General features: G+C 37.9%; 1 protein-coding gene across 1 annotated transcript in view; it reads right to left on the bottom strand.

The window, feature by feature from the left end:
• Nucleotides 1-19,020, bottom strand: part of uxs1 (UDP-glucuronate decarboxylase 1) — a 51,391-nt gene that overhangs the window by 10,513 nt on the left and 21,858 nt on the right. Inside the window, exons 7-11 of the mRNA XM_042494323.2 lie at nt 15,855-15,959; nt 13,098-13,157; nt 12,384-12,505; nt 4,338-4,457; nt 3,175-3,218 (exon numbers count right to left, since the gene is read on the bottom strand). Of these exons, the coding sequence (XP_042350257.1) occupies nt 3,175-3,218; nt 4,338-4,457; nt 12,384-12,505; nt 13,098-13,157; nt 15,855-15,959 (451 nt within the window). The remainder of the gene's footprint in view (nt 1-3,174; nt 3,219-4,337; nt 4,458-12,383; nt 12,506-13,097; nt 13,158-15,854; nt 15,960-19,020) is intronic.

Below are 19,020 nucleotides of genomic sequence, written 5' to 3'. Positions count from 1 at the left end.
TCAATACTTTTTTCACCAGATAATAGAGCTGCACAGTAAACGCTATAAGTAGGCTTCTTTACTTTGAAAAACACCTGAATCCCAGCTGTTCTTAGATATATTTTTAATTTTATTAGCCTGCTATTATTTATTCATTTATTTTACAAAATAAAATATGAAATGACAAACTCTCCTTTTACTCTTTTTGGCCTCCTCACTGTCTTGCGGGAATGACTCTGTCCCTTTAAGGGTCCAGTGTTTGCTGCTGCAGCGCAGCCTTAGTCTCAGTAACCTGAACGATCTGTAAATAAGCCATGTTGTTTTTTTTCGCAGAGTTCGCGTACCTGCAGTGGGGAGTGAGCTCGTAGTAAACTCAGCACCGCTGCTAAACTGAAATGACACAAGCGCTCATAACTTTGGTAAATAATGTAAATCATCAGTCTCATGCTGTGTTTTTGTCTGTGGTGTGTGGCGTTAGCGACAGGTGAGCTCAGCTGCTGCTTGTAAGTTAAGCAGACAAGAGAGAAACACAACTTGAAAGAGCAGAGGTGATGACGGCTGCACTCCTTGTGGCTCTGCATGAAACACCTGTGTGACAGCTGACATAAAAAAAAGGACTGGATGCTCTATAAGCTAAATATTCACAATTCCGATCAGTCCAAAAATACCTTGATCAGCCCCCGATTCAAAGTTTGAAATCGGATAGCGACATCCCTACTTAAAGTACTGAGTTCGGTACCCAACCCTATACTCATAAGGTGACTGACTTTAGAGACAAAGCTGTTGTAGCAGAATAAGGAGCTTGCTGCAATGCACTTCCCCAGCTGGTGTTTTTTCTATTTGTCATTTTCTTGCTCTGGTGCTTAATGGAGAGAAAGTGCAAGCTAAGACCATATGCTGCTGACTGTAGTGGTATGTGCAAAAGTGATAAGATAGGAGGGGTAATGCAGAAATTTCTAGGTTTGAAACAATGGTCCCTGTCTGGCTGTTGAGAATTTTCTCATCCCATGTAGGGAGCTGTACATTGTAGAGCCCAGGAAATTGAATGTGTCGCTCACAGTTGTCAGAAAAAGTGGGAAAAAAAAATTCCCACAACTGTTTTTTGTAAGCTTTCAAAGAGGAGCAACAGAAGGAATCCTGAATGAAAAAACGAATCAGTATCTGGTTAGGGTGGACATGTGGGAGTGTGTGATAACACAGCCCAACTTTTCTTTTGTTAATCTGGCCTACATACACATACAACACGAGATGGAGAAGGTGACCGCTGACTCCTCGCGCTCTGCTTTCGCCCTCTTCAAATTCCAAGATTAGATGGATTCCAGAGTTTCAGGTGCAGGACATCTTGCCTCAGTAAAAGCACATATTCTGAGGCTGTTTAATACTTGAACTCTGACGCACAAGCACTCATGGCAAAGGGGTATCAGTCGAAAAGCACTTAAAAAGTAGGTAGGTAGCAGCACACAGCATAAAGCACTTTAGGAATGTATCACACTATTTAAATGTGATATCTATTTCTAACTTTTTATTATTTACATTTTATTTACTTACTCGTGTGTATTTCATTTTGTCTATTTTTGAGAACTGCCGTAAGGCAAATTCCTATCAATTGTATTGACGTGGAAATAAAGTATTGAGTGAACTGAATGTTTTGTTGCACAGAAACATATCATCTCTATTTAATTAAAAATAATAATACATTTCAACAGAAGCAGTTTATCTATTCGTTTGTCTTCCCACACCTGGACTGTAAAGCCATCTTCAAAATTATACCAATCTGATATGTACTTCCCTTAAAACACCAGGATGAAACCATCAAAAATAGACAGATATTGGAGGCATCAGACCTCAGAAGAAGTTTGAACTAAAATTACAAAGAAACATTCCTCAGTGAAAAATAAGTTTTAATGTTTGCTATATGACAGACTGTGATTTGGGATTACTATCATTTCAGTCATTGTCTGATAAAACTGAACCTTTATCTCAGGTAAAGAAGTGTCTTTAATTAATTAGCAACAAAGCAGAATAAGGATGTTATTTCCTTTTTTATTTCTCTTTATTTCTTTCAGCTCTACACTTCTCTCCTCTGTCTACCTGCCTTTATTTATGACAGAAAGATTTATTAATTGCTGGTACTGCTTGGTCTAGACTCATAATCAAGGTTTCATATCCCCCATAGCATAATTTCAATGTACCTGCATTTTCAGGGCGCGTGGTGTCAAGATCCTGCTCCCTTCCATTTCAATTTCGACTTTTTGTTTAGTTTTAAAGTCTGCTTTTAGCAGTGGAGCGAAACAATGAAAAGCAAACTTTGACATGGGGCAACAGTCTCTTCTATAGTGCTTGCCTTTCTTATTCCTCATTGGTCCTGGTGCACTGCTTAAACAATGCTTGACAACACCCGGGAATTATTAAAAAATATTACCAGAGAAACCGATGTTTCATGTCATAATGCCTGATGAGTCAGTGAACTCGAACATAGAAAAGTGAGTGAATTTAATGAACTGGACCTTGGCAGTCCAAAACTCTGCAACTCTCACCAAAACAATCTAGGCTGATTAATAGTACTACAGGTAAGAGAAAAAAAAGTGCATTTTTTGATTTTTGGCTGAGCTGTCCCTTTAAAGGAGAAGACCTTGGCTTTTCAAAGTTTACACAACATGAATGTCATGCAGGACGGCAGGTGAATGCTTGGAAGAGATAGCAGAGCTTCAAATGCTGCATATCTTTGATGTCTCTGCTTCATGTTGATCAAATTAATCTCATTATCGGCCGAACACATAAATACTCTTTTAACCTGCGACATACACATATTGCTTCCAGGCAGAGAAACATTCACACATTGGTAGTTAATAATAAACTTCAAAGTCCAATTTATTTTACTCATCCACCTCACTGCAAATCCCCTGGTCTATGTAAGCATCAGCATCCACACATAGCTTTGATATAGTAATTTAAAGACCAGAGGAAAAATTCACACTGTCTGTCTCTGTAGAGAAAGAACACTAATTTAATCTAATTAATAGACAAGTGTTAGTAAAAACTAACACTTAATATATTCTATAATGCAATAGCATTTGAAATTGCCATCATTACTGTAATGTGACTAACATGAGTTAAATATAAATAGAGTTAAATATTCTCTGTTAAAAGGTACAGATTGAAGAGAAGAATCAGGGTTTAGTTTAGTAATCTTACCTCACATACTGAAAGGCTCTTGTTTGGGAACCAGTTCCATACACCTAAAACAACAACAACAACAACAACAACAACAACAAGAAATCATCAAATCATCTCTGCATGATGCACACATAAAGACAGATATTGAATATTTTTTGGGACAATCATGTTTAAATTATTAAAACTTAAAATGTTAGGGCGATGTAGGGTTTTTACTTTTATTCAAATCTTGTAAACTTGTAAATGTGTTTTTTCCCCTCCTAAATCTTATTTTCAGTTTTGTGCATTAAAATCAATTGCTACTGAACTTGGGATGGGGCTACTCAGTTTAAATTACTATGGACTACTTACTCCAAAAAAATGTATTTTAAATATGTATATTTATTTTCTGGTTTGGTTCTGGGTGAAAAAATAACCATGCGGGTTGGATCTTGAGTGTGGGATGATAAATGCGTTAAATTAAAATGAAAATAATAATGATTACATTTAATGTTTTAATCCTCTGACTGCTGACTTTGTGTGTTGGCTGTTATCTGTGCCAGCTGGAATATGAAATTCCCTTCAATTAGGTGCGTTGCTAATAAAAGGCACATTAACCATGGAGATATGTGGCTTAATATTATGAGAATAAGCAAAAAAGATTCATTAAATTGTATTTCCTTAATTACTTTTATGTAAAAATATATTATCTTAGTTTGACATGCATGAAATGTCCCAAAATAATTAGTTCAAACGTGCCACCAAACCAAAAAATTTGAACAGGGCATGGTTATTATAGAATTGGTGTTTTTGGGTTTGGCCACAGATCTTATGTAGGTTACAAAACTAATTGGCCTTATGTGCAAGCGGCATGATGGGTTTGGTATTGCACATTGCAATTCCAGTTGGGTCTTGAAAATCTGACCCGTGCAGGCTTCTGATTCATATATTATTACTCTATAGATTGAATAAGTACTGCTGAGTACTAAGTAATCATGCCCATTCCAATATCAATCAATCAATGTTTCAGTTAAATCATGTGCAATTCATGAGGGTTGCCAGGGTTTTTCATTTGTTTTCATGTCATTAAGATGAACACAACAGTAATCAATCATCATTACCGCATTAATTATGTGTACATCCTCCTGAAACAGTTTTTTCTCAAGCTACAAATAAATGAGTAGAAATCTTAAAATGCGTACAGTGAGAGGCTCTCCCTGAAGAGCCTGCAGGATGAAGTTGCTGACGACTCGTCCATCATTCATGTGCATTCGGGAGCCAAATGTATTGAAGATTCTTGCTACCCGCACCTCTACTCCTTCCTGTTTGCAAAGACATGCACAACTCATTAGTCATTTGTGAGCTTTGTTGCTCCTTGGTTTCAACAGAGTTCCCTTATCTTTTTAAACATTAATTTCAAGGAATTTGCAGGCCCAATTCCCAGTTAAACTATTACTGAAGAAAAAAAAAAGACAAAAAATAGTTTATACCCTTGAAATAACATGTATGCATGAATTAATTAACTCAATTAATAACACACACACACAAAAATAGCAGCCAGTAGTGGACCTAGAAGCAAATGCTAAGGTGGATGACACCAATACATTAGCTCAAAAGTCAAGACAAATGAGCTTATTTTACAGTGTCCCACACAGCAACACAGCATACAGCATAGAAGTCCCTCATGATCCAACATATTAGCAACATGGATGAAATTCCTGCTGCTTGACATGAAAAATACACCTCAAGAACATGTGTCGTATTTTAAATGACATAACTTATATTATTAGATAATTGCAATGTCGAAACGCAAACGTAATACAATATGCGATTCACTTATCATAAAACAAGGCTGTGAATACTTCATTTTCCAACCATTCATTAATTTAATGAATTTACCAACCAAGGTCATCAGTCAACCTCTCCCTTCAAAATCTGGACAAAAGTAGTAGCTATCACAAAGCCTCTCTAGCTGGCAAACAAATCTTGAACAGCAACCCATTAATTATCAAGCATGTGGAGAACACTTTACCTTAAAACCATCTACCACTTCATTATAATCTGCTCTCTGAACAGATTGCCAGATTCAAATAGCTAATTATGTCCTCAGAGCTGCAAGGTTATGTGTCCCTCTTGGGACATTGTACATTCTCTTTATGATTTATGCAGTTTATTGCCCAACTCCTGATCATTTAGATCTCCCTGCAAGTTATTCTGGTTTATTTTTTGTCCTTGGTCTCCATGTGTGTATGATGAGATATTATCTCTTGGAAATTTGCTCATGCATGTAACTCTTAGAAAAAAATGTGATTTTTAATTGATTTCAACTCCTTCGCTTAATGTTCATGTGTTGATCCCCCTTGATCAACAGAAGTCATCACTATGATGGTAGAACTAGTCTATGTACACCAATCAGCCAAAACATTGAAACCACTGGCTGGTGAAGTGAATTACAATGATCATCTTCTTAAAATGCAATTTTCTGCTGGGAAACCTTTGGTCCTAGCATTTATTCACGATGGCAGTTGCCTCCCCAGCCGGCCAGAGAAACACAATAAAGAGCTTGAGGCTTCAACTTCACTTTAAAATCTCCCAGACCCCAATCTGATCAAGCATCTGTGGAAAGTGCCGGTACACCACATCACAACCCACAGGACTAAAAGGATCTGTTGCTTACGCCCAGACACCCCCAGAGGTCCAGTGTTCATGCCTCAACAGGTCAGAGCCAAGTCTGATCAAAGGTGGCCCGACAATGGATTGGGGGTACCTCCAGGGAACCAGCATGTCCCACAAATGCTCGATCAGTTTGGGATCTGGGAAACTTAGAGGCCAGGTCAATGCCTCAATGCCTTGACCTCTTTGTCACGTTCCTTTACTGTGTACTGTCCTGCTGGGGAGGGCACTGCCATTGGGGAGTTTCGCTGCCATGAGGGGGTACTTGGGCTGCAACAGTGTTTGGGTGGGTGAACCATGTCAGGTGGCATTAAAACAAATGCCAGGACCCCAGATTTCCCTGAGAAACATTACATTGTAACAAACTGATTAATATTGTGTTACATAGTTTACCAGCCATTACTTTTATCGTTTTGGTTGATCGGTGTAGAACTAGTCTGTAAAGTGTCAATTTAAAAGGGTACACTAACAATTTCTGTCAAATGCTCACTTGAGACATCTCCTACATAGACCAGTAAGTGCTATAGTAATGTTCTTTGCATGAAAAGCAGAGTATAAGTACCAGGAAAGTATGACACTAGGCTTTCCTTGCACACTCTCCACAAAGAATGAATAAATGAGAGCAACTACATCAAAGATATGGGCACTGATCTCACAGATGCAGAAAATAACCTTTATAAAAAAAAAATCTGCGGCCTTCACAAGTCAGCCTCATGCATCAATACAAGCTACTTCAGATGGGATGTGAATCTTTTTTAGGTCGCATAACATGAATAAAAACATGAAAATTATGTAGATTGTTCTCTTGAAAATGTGGAACATGAAATCTGATGGTCACGCAACTTGCAAATATATTCAGTAAGGTGAAGAACAAGGACACAATGAGGACAACATGATGAAAAGGTCTTGGAAGGTGTGTAAATGTAAAAAATTGAGCATGCACAGGCATACACATACCTGGGCGGGTTGTTTCAGTCTTAAAACAAATTATAACTGACACAACTCATTTAGCAGATAAACAACAATATTTATGATAATAGTAATTACCAAAAGGAATCAGCTTAGAGCAGAATTTGCAATAACAGTTTGACTTGATAACAGTTAAAACTATTGCTTGCCACAGGACACAGCATTGTGTTGTGATGTGCCATTTAAATCCTGCACATCTGTGTTATTACATCTAATGATATGTGCTTGGCATTTTGCCCTAATAGGCAACCACACTGCCTGAGGATAACTCAATCTAAACATACATTACTGTCCATGGGGCACCTCTTGGGAGACCCCCAATCCGAACCCACATGCATAAAAACAGAGACCAAAAAAAAATAATTACCACCTCACAGTTGTATGCCTATGCACACCAGTCAAGCTGCTGCAGCTACAGTTTACATCCTTGTCTGTAAAACAATGGATGCTTCATACACATCTTCTCCCTGAAAGCACAGAGGATCTATAAAATCACACAGTTTGAAGGTGGGCACCCCTGATTCGTGTCACCAATTCAGTAACTGACCAAATGTCTTCCCTTCTGTTTCAGTGTTACGACATTCAAAAAATGCCTTTAAAAAATTTTGATGCCACAGTAAAGTTGACCTTTGATTTTTTGGATATAAAATGTCATCACTTCATTATTTTATCCTATTTAACATTTGTGCGAAATGAGTGTATGAATTCTGTAGTTATCAACAAAAACATATTTTGTGAGGCCAAAGAGGAGGTATAAAAAGTGACATTTTCATGCAATTGCAAGCACAAGATGTCAAAGAAATTACCAGAAAATAGGACTTTTAGACCAAAAAGTTACAGAAACTAACTTGAGACTCATTCAGGGGCTGTTTTTTCTTTAGAGCATGTATGTGTCAATGTGACATGACAATTGTTTTTGTTGTTCTTTGCAATTTACTGTTGTGTGTCTGTTTGAAAACAAATGTGCTGAGGTGAAAATGGAGATTCAAATCAGAAAGGTGTGGGTGCTTTTTTGTGTGTGTTTCAGTACGCAAACACATTGGGAAAATCAATAAATAAAACATTTTCTTTTTGTTGGGGTCTCTCTGAGGCTCATGTCGACTATGAAACCCGTCCTAACCAACATCTGAATCTGGAAAGGGATCAGTGTTGCATCGCTCTCCCTCATTTCCCATTGTCTTTCCTCTATCACCATCTAATAAAAGCAATGGTAAGATTGGCTTGCAGTACTTGATGTTTCCCTGCTGTGAGGCCAAAAGTGAGATTAGGTAGATAATATAAAATGATCCTGTAGGAAAGACCATAAGAGTATGGCTAAGGAGGTGTCAGCATACAACTGAAGTCATGCCAAGTCAAGGCTCTCCAGTTGAAAGAGACAGAGTTGCCTGCTTATATTTGAATTCCTGTGTGAGAAATTTAAGCTTGGCAATTTAAATCAAGTGAAATGTGACAGCTGCGAAAAATAAGGTGTGCAAAAGTATGCAAGCTACACTTGTTATTTTCATGCATCAGATAAAAATTCAATAAACAAGTATTGATAGATTACTTGGCCTGTCACTCATGGTTCTTCTTTCTCAGCTTTCCTTTTTATAATCAACTTACAAGTTGAAACTGACCCTGAATCAATTTGATAAGTGATCTCAATATCTCCTATGTACAAGATAAACACAAGTCAAACACAAAAAATGTTGAAGCTAACTATAGTAGGGTTAGGGTTTGGGGGTCGGGGCCAGGGTTAGAAATTCATCGTTCTTAATCTAAAAAAAAAAAAAAAGTAATATATCAGGCTTAATAAGGATTATTTGAGAGTAAAAGGTTCTGCCAAATGCAGTATAAACAAACACAGGTAAGTAAGTAAACCAACAATGTCAACTGTAAATATAATGTAACTGGGCATTGGTGCCTGCAGGATTTCATATGCACGGGAACCAGTTTACTCAGTGAGCGAGTGAAAAAGAAAGAGAAAAATGCAATGATTCATGTTTATTGCACTAATGTTGCTAATACAACACCACCGTGGCACTCTAATTAGCCTTCAGCACAAATTTTAAATACCAGCCAACACACCGGGATTTGCTTAGCAATGGGGATGAACAATATATGTATCAGGCTGATTATCAGATGATAATAGGAAATTTATATTATTATGTATTGTTTGGATAATGAAAATATAGCTGATAAATAGTGCCAATAATACAAAGCCATACTGCTTTCATTGTCTTAACCAGGACATCATCTACACACCCCAATACAGTAGCTGGCAGTTCATCTTTAAAGCTGGTTTGCAAGCTGCCAATAAACACAGAGAAGAACAATCTCAGCACAATGGTGTAGACGGAGTGCCTGAATGACCACCTCTGGAGCATCAGCATGAGCTAAAACAGCAGCAGCATCTCACATCACACTGTATCTAAAGATGGACAGATGACAGCTACACCAAAGTGAGGCCAAAAAGGTCATAAAGCCCACCGCATCCTCGTTAGTGGATGGAACATGGGCCAAACTAAAAACTCAAAGACCACATCTAATACATTTATCCCAAAGATGATGTCTGTCATTTAAGGTAGATCCCATCGCCCTGAGTTTTTGTTCAAGTGAACGTTTTTCTCATAAGTTTGGTTTTAATGAGTTATTTAATTCTGTTAAAAGGGATATTCTGCCAAGATTGACAGCTGTGTTAGCCAATCCATGTCTCTGTGTTCAATGGCACTGCTCGAGACTAGTCGGATGCATGTTTTGGAAGAAACTCCGCAACCGTGGAGATCACTACTGCACAGACTCTGGCCCACGATGACGTCACCAGCACAAGACAGCAGCAGCCATATTCGGGATATTTGGGCTTCACTTAAGCATAGAGGGATGCGGCTTCCATGTTTTCTTTAAAATCGGCAGTGAAATAAATACAAGATATAGCCATTTAAAGCTGTATGACCCTCCCCTGAAGCCGAAAGTGCTTAAACAATTATTGACATGCCTCATGGGCATGAGATAAGGGGATAGACGTAAAGCCGGGAGAAAATGATTTAATTTTAGTAATGAACAAACAAACAAAAGCATAACATAACCAAAAACAGTGTCACACCTTGACACATATTAAAGCCATGTAACATAAACAAATACAGAAAATGAATTTACTTTCATGCTCCATTAATGCAACAATTTTCACTAGTTCAATGACTATTCTAGGCCTGGAAAATGTGATTACAAAATTCCATGACTTTACCAGGGTTTTCATGACCGTGGGAACCCTATTTATTAAATCACCTGAAAACAGCACAAAGCTTCTACAGTATAAAGATACACAGCTCGACAAGCATCAGAATGGTCAGTTACAACTCATATCACGATATTCTGCTTCTTTTTTGTGTAGCAGACGTCTGTTACCCAGGGCTTATCATAGCCACTTTTTCAACTTCACTTTTATTGAGAGTAGCAGATTTTATCCTTGAAACACACTGAAGTACAAACACTGTTGTGTAACATTTATGAATAAACTATGTGACCATATACAAGGTTAGATAATTAAGAGTCATAGCTCTGCCGCGCTGCACTTTTACAGAAGCTGTGGATTTCTATCATATCAATCCTGCTGCCTTCGGATGCTGCAGGGAGTTCATGAAGGAAGCTAGCGAGAAGCTTTTCATACAGCATAAAGCGGCTGTAAACAGCAGATACTGTGAGAATCACCACATCCATCCATAGATCAATGCAGTGAATCAGTCTGCAGTTTCAGGTTGAAAGTTGTGAAAAAAAGGCTATGATGAGCCCTGGTACTCTGACATTTCTTCTGTCAAAAAGCTGTCTGTCAAAAAAAATAACAAATGTGAATACACTGCAGTGGCTTCTATAGTCGTATAAATCAGCAACAACACTTAAAGGCATCTATCCTCAGCATTTATGTCAGAAATTAATTCTCATTCGTAGATAAGATACTACCTCTTAAAAAATTGAGAAGCGGGCACCTTAATCAAATGAAGCAGTGCTTGAAATATTGCTGCCCAGTACATGTTAAAATGTTGTTTAAATGCATGCATCACCTGGTAATCGTAAGTCACCAGTTTTCATTCTTTATTATGTTTGCCTTGTGTCTGAGGAGCAGGTAAGACATGCTTTTTGCGCTACATAACCCACACTCATGAGTTTTTAAATGTTAATGAATTGCGATTACATGACTGAGCATCAGATGCAATGAGTGATATTCTTGTCCCTGTGCACAAACGACTGACATTTGGGCATTGAAAGACGCCATTTTCTAAGAATTCTCCCAGTAAGTGTGAAAAAAATAATGAGCAGTTGAGGAGGAGCAGGAGACGAGGCAGATAAATAAATATCACCTGCCTGGAGGGAAAGCAGGAGAAGTCAATCATATCTGATTATCAAAGGCTGATGTCAATCAAGTCACAATGGGGGGGAGGGGTTGATCAGAAAATCTCAGCATCATCTGGATGTTTAAAGAAACATGCATGGAAAGACTGACCTGTATAATTAACACAAGATTCATTAATATATTTTCACAACCCATTTTTAGACAGAGGTCATTCTATACGGCCACTACTAAGTCCCTTCTTCATGTTGCCTTTGCATTTTTAAACAGGACCAAACAACAGCGGCATCATCCCGCTCCAGTGTGTGATGTTAGACAGCATGCCGGCATCGTGGAACCAAAGAGGCATGACGGGCATGACGTTTAACACAACAGCGTTGGCCTCTTGTGTGATATACAACATACGCATTGGCAGCGCTATGTAACCAATAACTTCTTGTCCTCTGGAAAGGAACTCCTGGATGTGACTGAATTCCCATTTTGCGGATATTTACTGTACGTCTGTTTTTTTCTTCAAGCTTGCTGCTAACTGCTTTAGCTGGTTTTTAAATCTTTTGCAGTGGGTCACACACATGTCATCAAAACGTCATACCCATCTTGCCAATGGTTGATTGGCCCGTTGATACGGACACTGTCTGTTACTACCTCCAGTGGCAGCTTAAAAGGCAAGACAACTCTGCCCCCCCAGTTCTGCAATCGTACCTTCTATACAGAACAGCGAGGCTGCACAACATTCCCGCCTTAAACAGGCAGTGTAAAAGGGACCATTGATACCAAAAACAGCAATATGCACAAAAAACTACATGGTTACACATCCTATTTTACTATCCAGCTGAAATATGCATATTTACTTCATGATGAGAATATAGAAAAGAAAACACAAATGAAATAATCTGCCGATAAAACAAAAACTCAGGGGTGTACTATACACTCTAGATACTTCTAGATATTTCTAGTTAAAACATGCAGAAATTCTGCTCTTTTCAACATTAGAGAACTTTGGATTGTATCTCTCAAGCAAGCCATTACATTTTTATTAAAATGAGATAATTCTAGAAATCAATTTTGCTTTTTGTGGGTTGGTTTTTTTTTAACTGTATTGTATTTATATTGTAAGTAGTTGTGGCTAATGTCTACATTTGCAGAAATGTAGTGTTGCTCCAAAGCATTCCAGTGAAGAATATCAAAGAGGGACTATTGTGACTGTCAATAAAGAGGAAAATCACCTCTCTCAAGGCTGTTATTTTTTCAAATGCATACTGTAGAGTTACAGTAATGATACCTGTTTCATGTAGGCATAGCACATGGTCTCTGCTACACGTTTCCCTTCATCGTAGCATGCTCGAGGACCGATCGGATTCACGTGCCCCCAGTACTCCTCATTTTGTGGATGCACCTCTGGATCTGGAACACAGACGTTTGCGAAACATTTTAAAAGCTGACAGATTTGGAGCAGCTTGCCTTTCATCTTAAAGACTGACACAAGGACACAAGTATGAACATATTAACTGCATGTCGAGAAAATTCTGCTGCGTTTCAGCACTGAGCAGATGTGAGAATGAATGATTTCCCTGCTGTACTGTGATTGATTTTCAGGATGAACATAGTGATTTTCTATGTGACTGCTAGTACAACATTTTTACAGTTTGTGTTGTGAATATAATGATTTATGGTCATAGCCCTTCAAACAATGCTAACCATAATTGCTGTGCTGCTGAATTGAGACACATCATCACTTTCTCCATGTGCGGCTGTCTGTTTTTGACTGACTACAATAAAACATAAAATTCAATTCAGCAATCACAAGAGATGAATGTAGAAGACAGTTGGCTTCTACAATTAGAAATATAGTGTCAGAAATGCTAACGTTGGCCATGCTTGCTAATCAGTGTTTTGGGAACTTAAAGTGGAACCACACATAAACCCCATGAGATGCTTTAAATCAGCATAACCAGCACCAGAGTATTTAAAGATGAGTTGGAGTCATCTTTCTTACCTCCATAAACCTCAGAGGTAGAAGCCAAGAGAAGTCTGGCACCCACACGTTTGGCCAAACCTTGAAGACAAGCAACACAGTAAGAACAGGAATTTGCCTGCATTTTCCAGCAACAAGCAGATGTACCAGGTGCCCTTAGCTCAAGGATAGCAAACATCCTTGGGAAAGAAATGATCTTGAGCACAGTGATTGATTTACAGCCTTCAATTGCACAAACAACTATATGTTAATGCATTTACAGGAATATTTCACCACCCAACTGACCATTTCAATTTTCATTCCTTACCCCATGATAGAGTGAATTTATTTAAAATAAAACAAAAAACAACTTTGTTTTTCTCACATACCACCATGGTGAAAGCAGAAAAAATGGAGAAAATTCTTGATGAACTGAAGTCATAGGGGGCCATGTTTAACAACCGGAAACTATACTAAGACATCTATTTACAAAATCTTGCACAAGTCGTGCAGTATTATCCAAGTCTTATTTATCCAGTGGTATGCTCAGCACTTCCCAAACAGACAGCCCTCTTCAACAAGGAACTGAAAGTGAAACTTGGACTACATTGAAAAAAAACAATAATTTTAACTCACTGAACACGAGAGCTTCTGATCTATCAATGCCACTATCAGTTAGTTAGTTTGTGTTATTGTGTGACTTTTGCAAATCCAAACTAACCTTTAAAAATGCCAAGTCACACAATCACGCAAACTAACCATCTGATTGAGGCAATGATAGGTCAGCAGCTCCTGTGTTCAGAGACATAAAATAACTGTTTTTGTCAACGGAGTCTGGCTTTAACAAGAGCAGAAACATAAGTTTCACATTCAGTTCAGTTTCCCGTCAGAAATTGCTGTCTCTTTGGAAATTAATGCGCATAGGACTGGATAAATGAGACTTGGATTACACTGCATGACTTGTGTGAGAGTATGTAAACTGATATATAGTTTTGCTGTTGTTGAACACGAACCTCTCATACTCTAATTCTTCAAGACTTTTCTCTCAATTTTTGGATTTTCCGTTAACCATGGAAGCAAACACAGTTTTCTTCATGAAATCATAGTGTGAATATCTGATATACAAATGGTCGTTTGAGGGGTGAATAATTCCTTTAAAGCTAGAAAATCAATCCCTGTGCTCCACTTCATGTTAATATTTATCCAGTGCTCTGATGATAATTTATCTGAAGTAGTCATTCAAAGGTGACATTGCAAATTGCTAAAAGCACAAGATTGTTAGTCAGAGGGAAGCTTGTCTGTGCCTCTCACAATAAATCTTCTCAGTTTAATTATCTATTGAAAATGGGCTTCTGCTGAGCAGTCTGACCTCACCCAGACAAAACAAGACATGAAATTCTGACCTCCATATAAAACATTAATTATTTTTCTTGATAGACTGTAGACAGTTGGCATGGATAAATGTTGAAAACGTAATGAGGGAGAATAATTCTTTGGTAATTGTGGTTTTCCGCGTTTTTGTTTTCTTGTTTTGTTTCACACTGTGGGGCAGCTGTAATTCAGAATGTACAGCCATCATCCAACAGGAAGATTGGAAATTCAATCCCTGTCCCTTGCAGTCTGTATGTCCTCACGCTGTACCATCTGTGTGTGAGTGTGCTGCATGATCATCTCATGAGCAGGCGGCACCCTGTATGGTAACCTTTGCCAGAAGTGTATGATTGTGTGTGGATGGGATGAGTGATGCCTGTAGTGCTAAGTGCTTTGAGTAGTCGCTAAGACTAGGAAAGTGTCATATAAAAGCAGTCCATTTACCATTTACTACGAGGAGAAGAAAAACAGTAAAAGAAAGCACATCTTTGAAGGCCGATTCTAATAGAACTGAAATTTCTGCTCGTAAACTACTTTTTTTTTTTTTTTTTTTTACAATATCTTATGGTTTATTTAAGTGATTTTATTTTCTTGTAATATCATAAAACTTCCATTAATAGCCTGGGCTATTATTTGCCTAAACCATTGATCTCAACAGGTTTATATTGGGTACAGGCGTCTATATGGGATGGACTTTTATTTCCTTTCACACAAAACCTTTGCTCAGCAAAGACAGGAAACACAATTAAATAGTTTATTTAAATCTCTTTTTGTGTGTCTCTCTCTTGTTCACTATGCCTGTATTACTGTCTTCTTTGGTGTTCATGGTTTAGTAAAATTAAGTGAATGATTAAATCATAGAGAATCTTAAACTAACCATGTGCATAGCATGTCTATGCTGACAAATATTTAAATATATTTATTTGTATGTGCGATCTAAGCAGCCAACTAACGTTAGCTCCAACAGGTATAACTTCTATGAACTGGCAACCGGGCCTCTAATTGAGACAGGTGTTTATTTGCCAAATGTGTAGCCAGACTGCGCTAGAAAAAGGGACCGGGACTTTAAGTGGAACGGTCTTATTTTAGAAGTTTTACGGTAAACTGAAAATAAAAACATTATTGTTGTGTTCTATATAAGCACAACAAAAACCACATTTAACTAAAAGAAATCTAGCTGTGTTCATGTGATGGGATTTAATTCAGACTTGGAATTCTTAAGCTATGTCTCATATGATTTCATATAAGGGCAGAGTAAAAGGTAACGCCTGCACACTTACGCCATGCCACACAAGTTTACTGAAGACAAAGTTTCCATCCTGCCTGGATCTTCGTCAAGTCAAATGTTTGAAAAGATGAAACCACACCAATAGGCTGACGAGCTCTATGGTTTTGGATATATGGGAAGGGGGCAATTAGTGTACTCACCAAGCATGTTAAGAGTGCCAATGGTGTTGGTCTTGAGTGTTTTGATGGGATTGTACATGTAGTTTGGAGGGGAGGCTGGAGACGCCAGGTGATAGATCTGGTCCACTGTGAAGAGCAGGAGAAATGAAAATCATCTCATGTTGAAAAGCACATCTGTTTCAGCAAAATGTAATGACATTTCATTTGTTTTAATATCTAAATGCTGTAACTTTTTGAAAACATTGACCTCAGTGATTTGACTGATAGTCAGCCATACTTATCGCTGAAAAAAGCAGCTCTAGTAGATGTAAGATATGGGGCGGTTTGAGTCAGACATAATGTGTCTGTCTGTTGTGTCTAATGTCAACAACAAAGGGAAGCAAATTATATCTGCACTGATGTAACTCGGAGAACAGAAATGTCAACCTCTTCTCCTGGTGAGCTTGAAAAAACACGTTCAAGGTGACACAGTCACATATTACTTTATAGTTACATCCACAAAAAATTGTGCAAATTCATAAATCAGGGTCCCCACAGGTTTTCATGGACAAAATTTCAAAACTTTTCCAAGACTTTTACAGGACCCAGAATAGCAATTTTTTTTGCCCCTCTTGTTCGGCATTTCCAAATGATTTTGATTTCGATTCTAACTATTAAAGTTTAATTTCAGCTAGCTGGCATCATTGAAGAGAGATACAGAACACAGGGAGGAAACGGAGCAATGTACTTGATGAAAAACAAAATGACAAACATTGAGGCTTACTAGAGGTGCGTTATGTGGACAGGTAGAGAAAATACATTTGCCTTTATGTTACATTATGTGGAGGCTTATTCACTGAAGATAACAGTAAAGATTTTACTAAACTCAAAAAATTCCCTAACGTTTACAAAACTTTCAATGATTTTTACTAATTCCTTGACTTTTCAAGGCCTGGAAAATGTGGTTGTAAAATTCCATGATTTTCCATGACTATGGGAAAACCCTGACAAATAAAGCCAACATGTGCTACCAGGGCCTAAAATTTATAATTTATCAACATCTAACTCTATCTGACATACTGGCCAACCTGTGGAAGTAACAATCGCCGGGTCTGTCACATGATTAAATCAGATTAAATCTTTTTATTCCCATTAGAGTTAGAAGCTGGCTGAGCAGTAATTTAGCTGATGGCCAGTTTAAGTTAGTTGCTTAGCCTGTGAAATTCTGTAGTGTGTGCACTCCATGGCCCCAGCAATGTGAAAGCAGAGCCTAAGATCCGGGTAATTTTACACAAAAAGCATGACTTTTTTGCCTTGATGAGCTTCTGAGCAACTAATAGGAGTAAAAAGAGCCAGCCTCTGACACTATATCCAGTTCTCTCTATACATCCATGGGATAAACAGATTAACAGAGGTCTGGCGGCTGCTTGCTCTACTGCAGATCACCAGCTAACTGCAAACAACCACCTGCAACTAACCAAACTCCACAAATCTACTCTACAACTCCACCATCCACAGTGAGACACACATGACTGCTTATCTACAACTGAATGACAGAAAACAGCTGAAGCTGCTCCGGTATAAGTGTGTGTTGCAGGCTAGCGAAACATTCTGGCATCGACTGTTTACTGGCATTTATCAATTTGTCTGCATTATGAACTTGTACCACTCATATGTTGTTAGAAAATAACTGTAAGCACGGTGGTTCTCAGCTTATTCGTTTTAAACATTTCTCTAATATTTTTTTATGAAATAATTTATCATTCTATTTTCCTTCATTTCATCCTACCATTTAGGGCTTGTTACCGTATTAATACACAAATATTGCAGGATCAGAGAAGTGAAACTGCTGAATTGATTTTTTTATAGCAATTTGTTCTGATTAGAGGGTGACAAAAGGTCATGCCTGAAACAGCTTAGGGAGAAACTCAGAGCAGCACCTCAACAGTGCTGTCTGTTGAAAAAGGCATTAAATTGAAGTATTTTATTTGTGATGGAGAGGCTGCCCAAAACAGACAAAATACTACGGCATAATATGATTAAATTTTTGAGTTATTATAAATATTATCATCGGCCTGTCAGCAAGAAAGAAGACATTGGCCAAAATTTTTCTGCTGTTTCACATCACACATTGCGTCATGTGTCACATCATTTTTGCAGATTAAAAAGCAGGGCTTGAAACTAATGGTGTCCCGTCATTATGGGGACAATAGAAGACTTATTTAGGCTGAACAGAGATTTTTCCGTGGACATCTTCAGGATGAAAAGAAGCCAATAGGTTTTTCTCCAACAACCATCTCCGGCCCATTCTCTGACAGTCTTTATTATCTTTCCATTTCCAAAACCACTCTGCTTCTTTCTTCTCATTTCAAGGTGAATGTAATCACCTGCTGATGGCTTCATATTTTGACCTCAAAATATTTTCGTTTTCACAGCTTGTTCAATTTACTTTGGGAACATTCTTCTTATCATTGTAATGTATGCTATTTACAGTGATTTCCATTTTAAAGCTTGTGTTTTTATTTTCTTTTATCTACCAAATTTGAGGATAGACAGCCAGGGGCTTAGCAATTTTCATGGAGCTGTCACTACTTCCACCTTTCACCTATTCTGTTTTATTGAACCTAACTAAAAAACCTGGCAGAACTTTCATTTTCACTTGTTTTAACCTTTGTACAATAAAATTACAGATTGAGGTTTGGCACTCAAAAGCTGTGAGAATTTACAACATTACACGGAGAACCATTAGTTTACTACAACAAACACACGGATGAAAGGTATGTTAATATGCTGTGAGTCATCAGAAGAAAATCACTGCTTATCTTTAGTGCCAGTGTAACCCTATGCATAATTACAATTTAATGCTGCTGCTGTCTTCATCTAGTCTGTTTGAGTCTTTGCAGAGCTGCATGCAAGAATATGTTAAAAACAAGTGACTATGTTTGATGTAAATCGGACACGTCTGGGTGATAACGATCTATCATATCTGATCTGTGCACTGCTAGTACAGTTGGTGCATTATATCATTCTAACTGGCACATTCCAAGGTCCTCTTACCATAAAATGGAAAAGCCTGTTAGCTGGTTTAAAGCAGTAAAACTCAAGGAGACTGCTACATACACAAAGACATAATCTTTCTACTGCAGCAGACATTTAGTTCACCCTTTACAGCTGCTTTGTGTTTCTCTTTTCCTCTGCCATACCTGCA

This window comes from Plectropomus leopardus, chromosome 10 (assembly GCF_026936395.1).
Source record: "Plectropomus leopardus strain MGB_pleo_1.0 chromosome 10, ASM2693639v1, whole genome shotgun sequence".
Classification (NCBI taxonomy): domain Eukaryota; kingdom Metazoa; phylum Chordata; class Actinopteri; order Perciformes; family Serranidae; genus Plectropomus; species Plectropomus leopardus.
The sequence above is the reverse complement of the archived record's forward strand: the minus strand, read 5'-3'. Positions and strand labels throughout refer to the sequence as shown.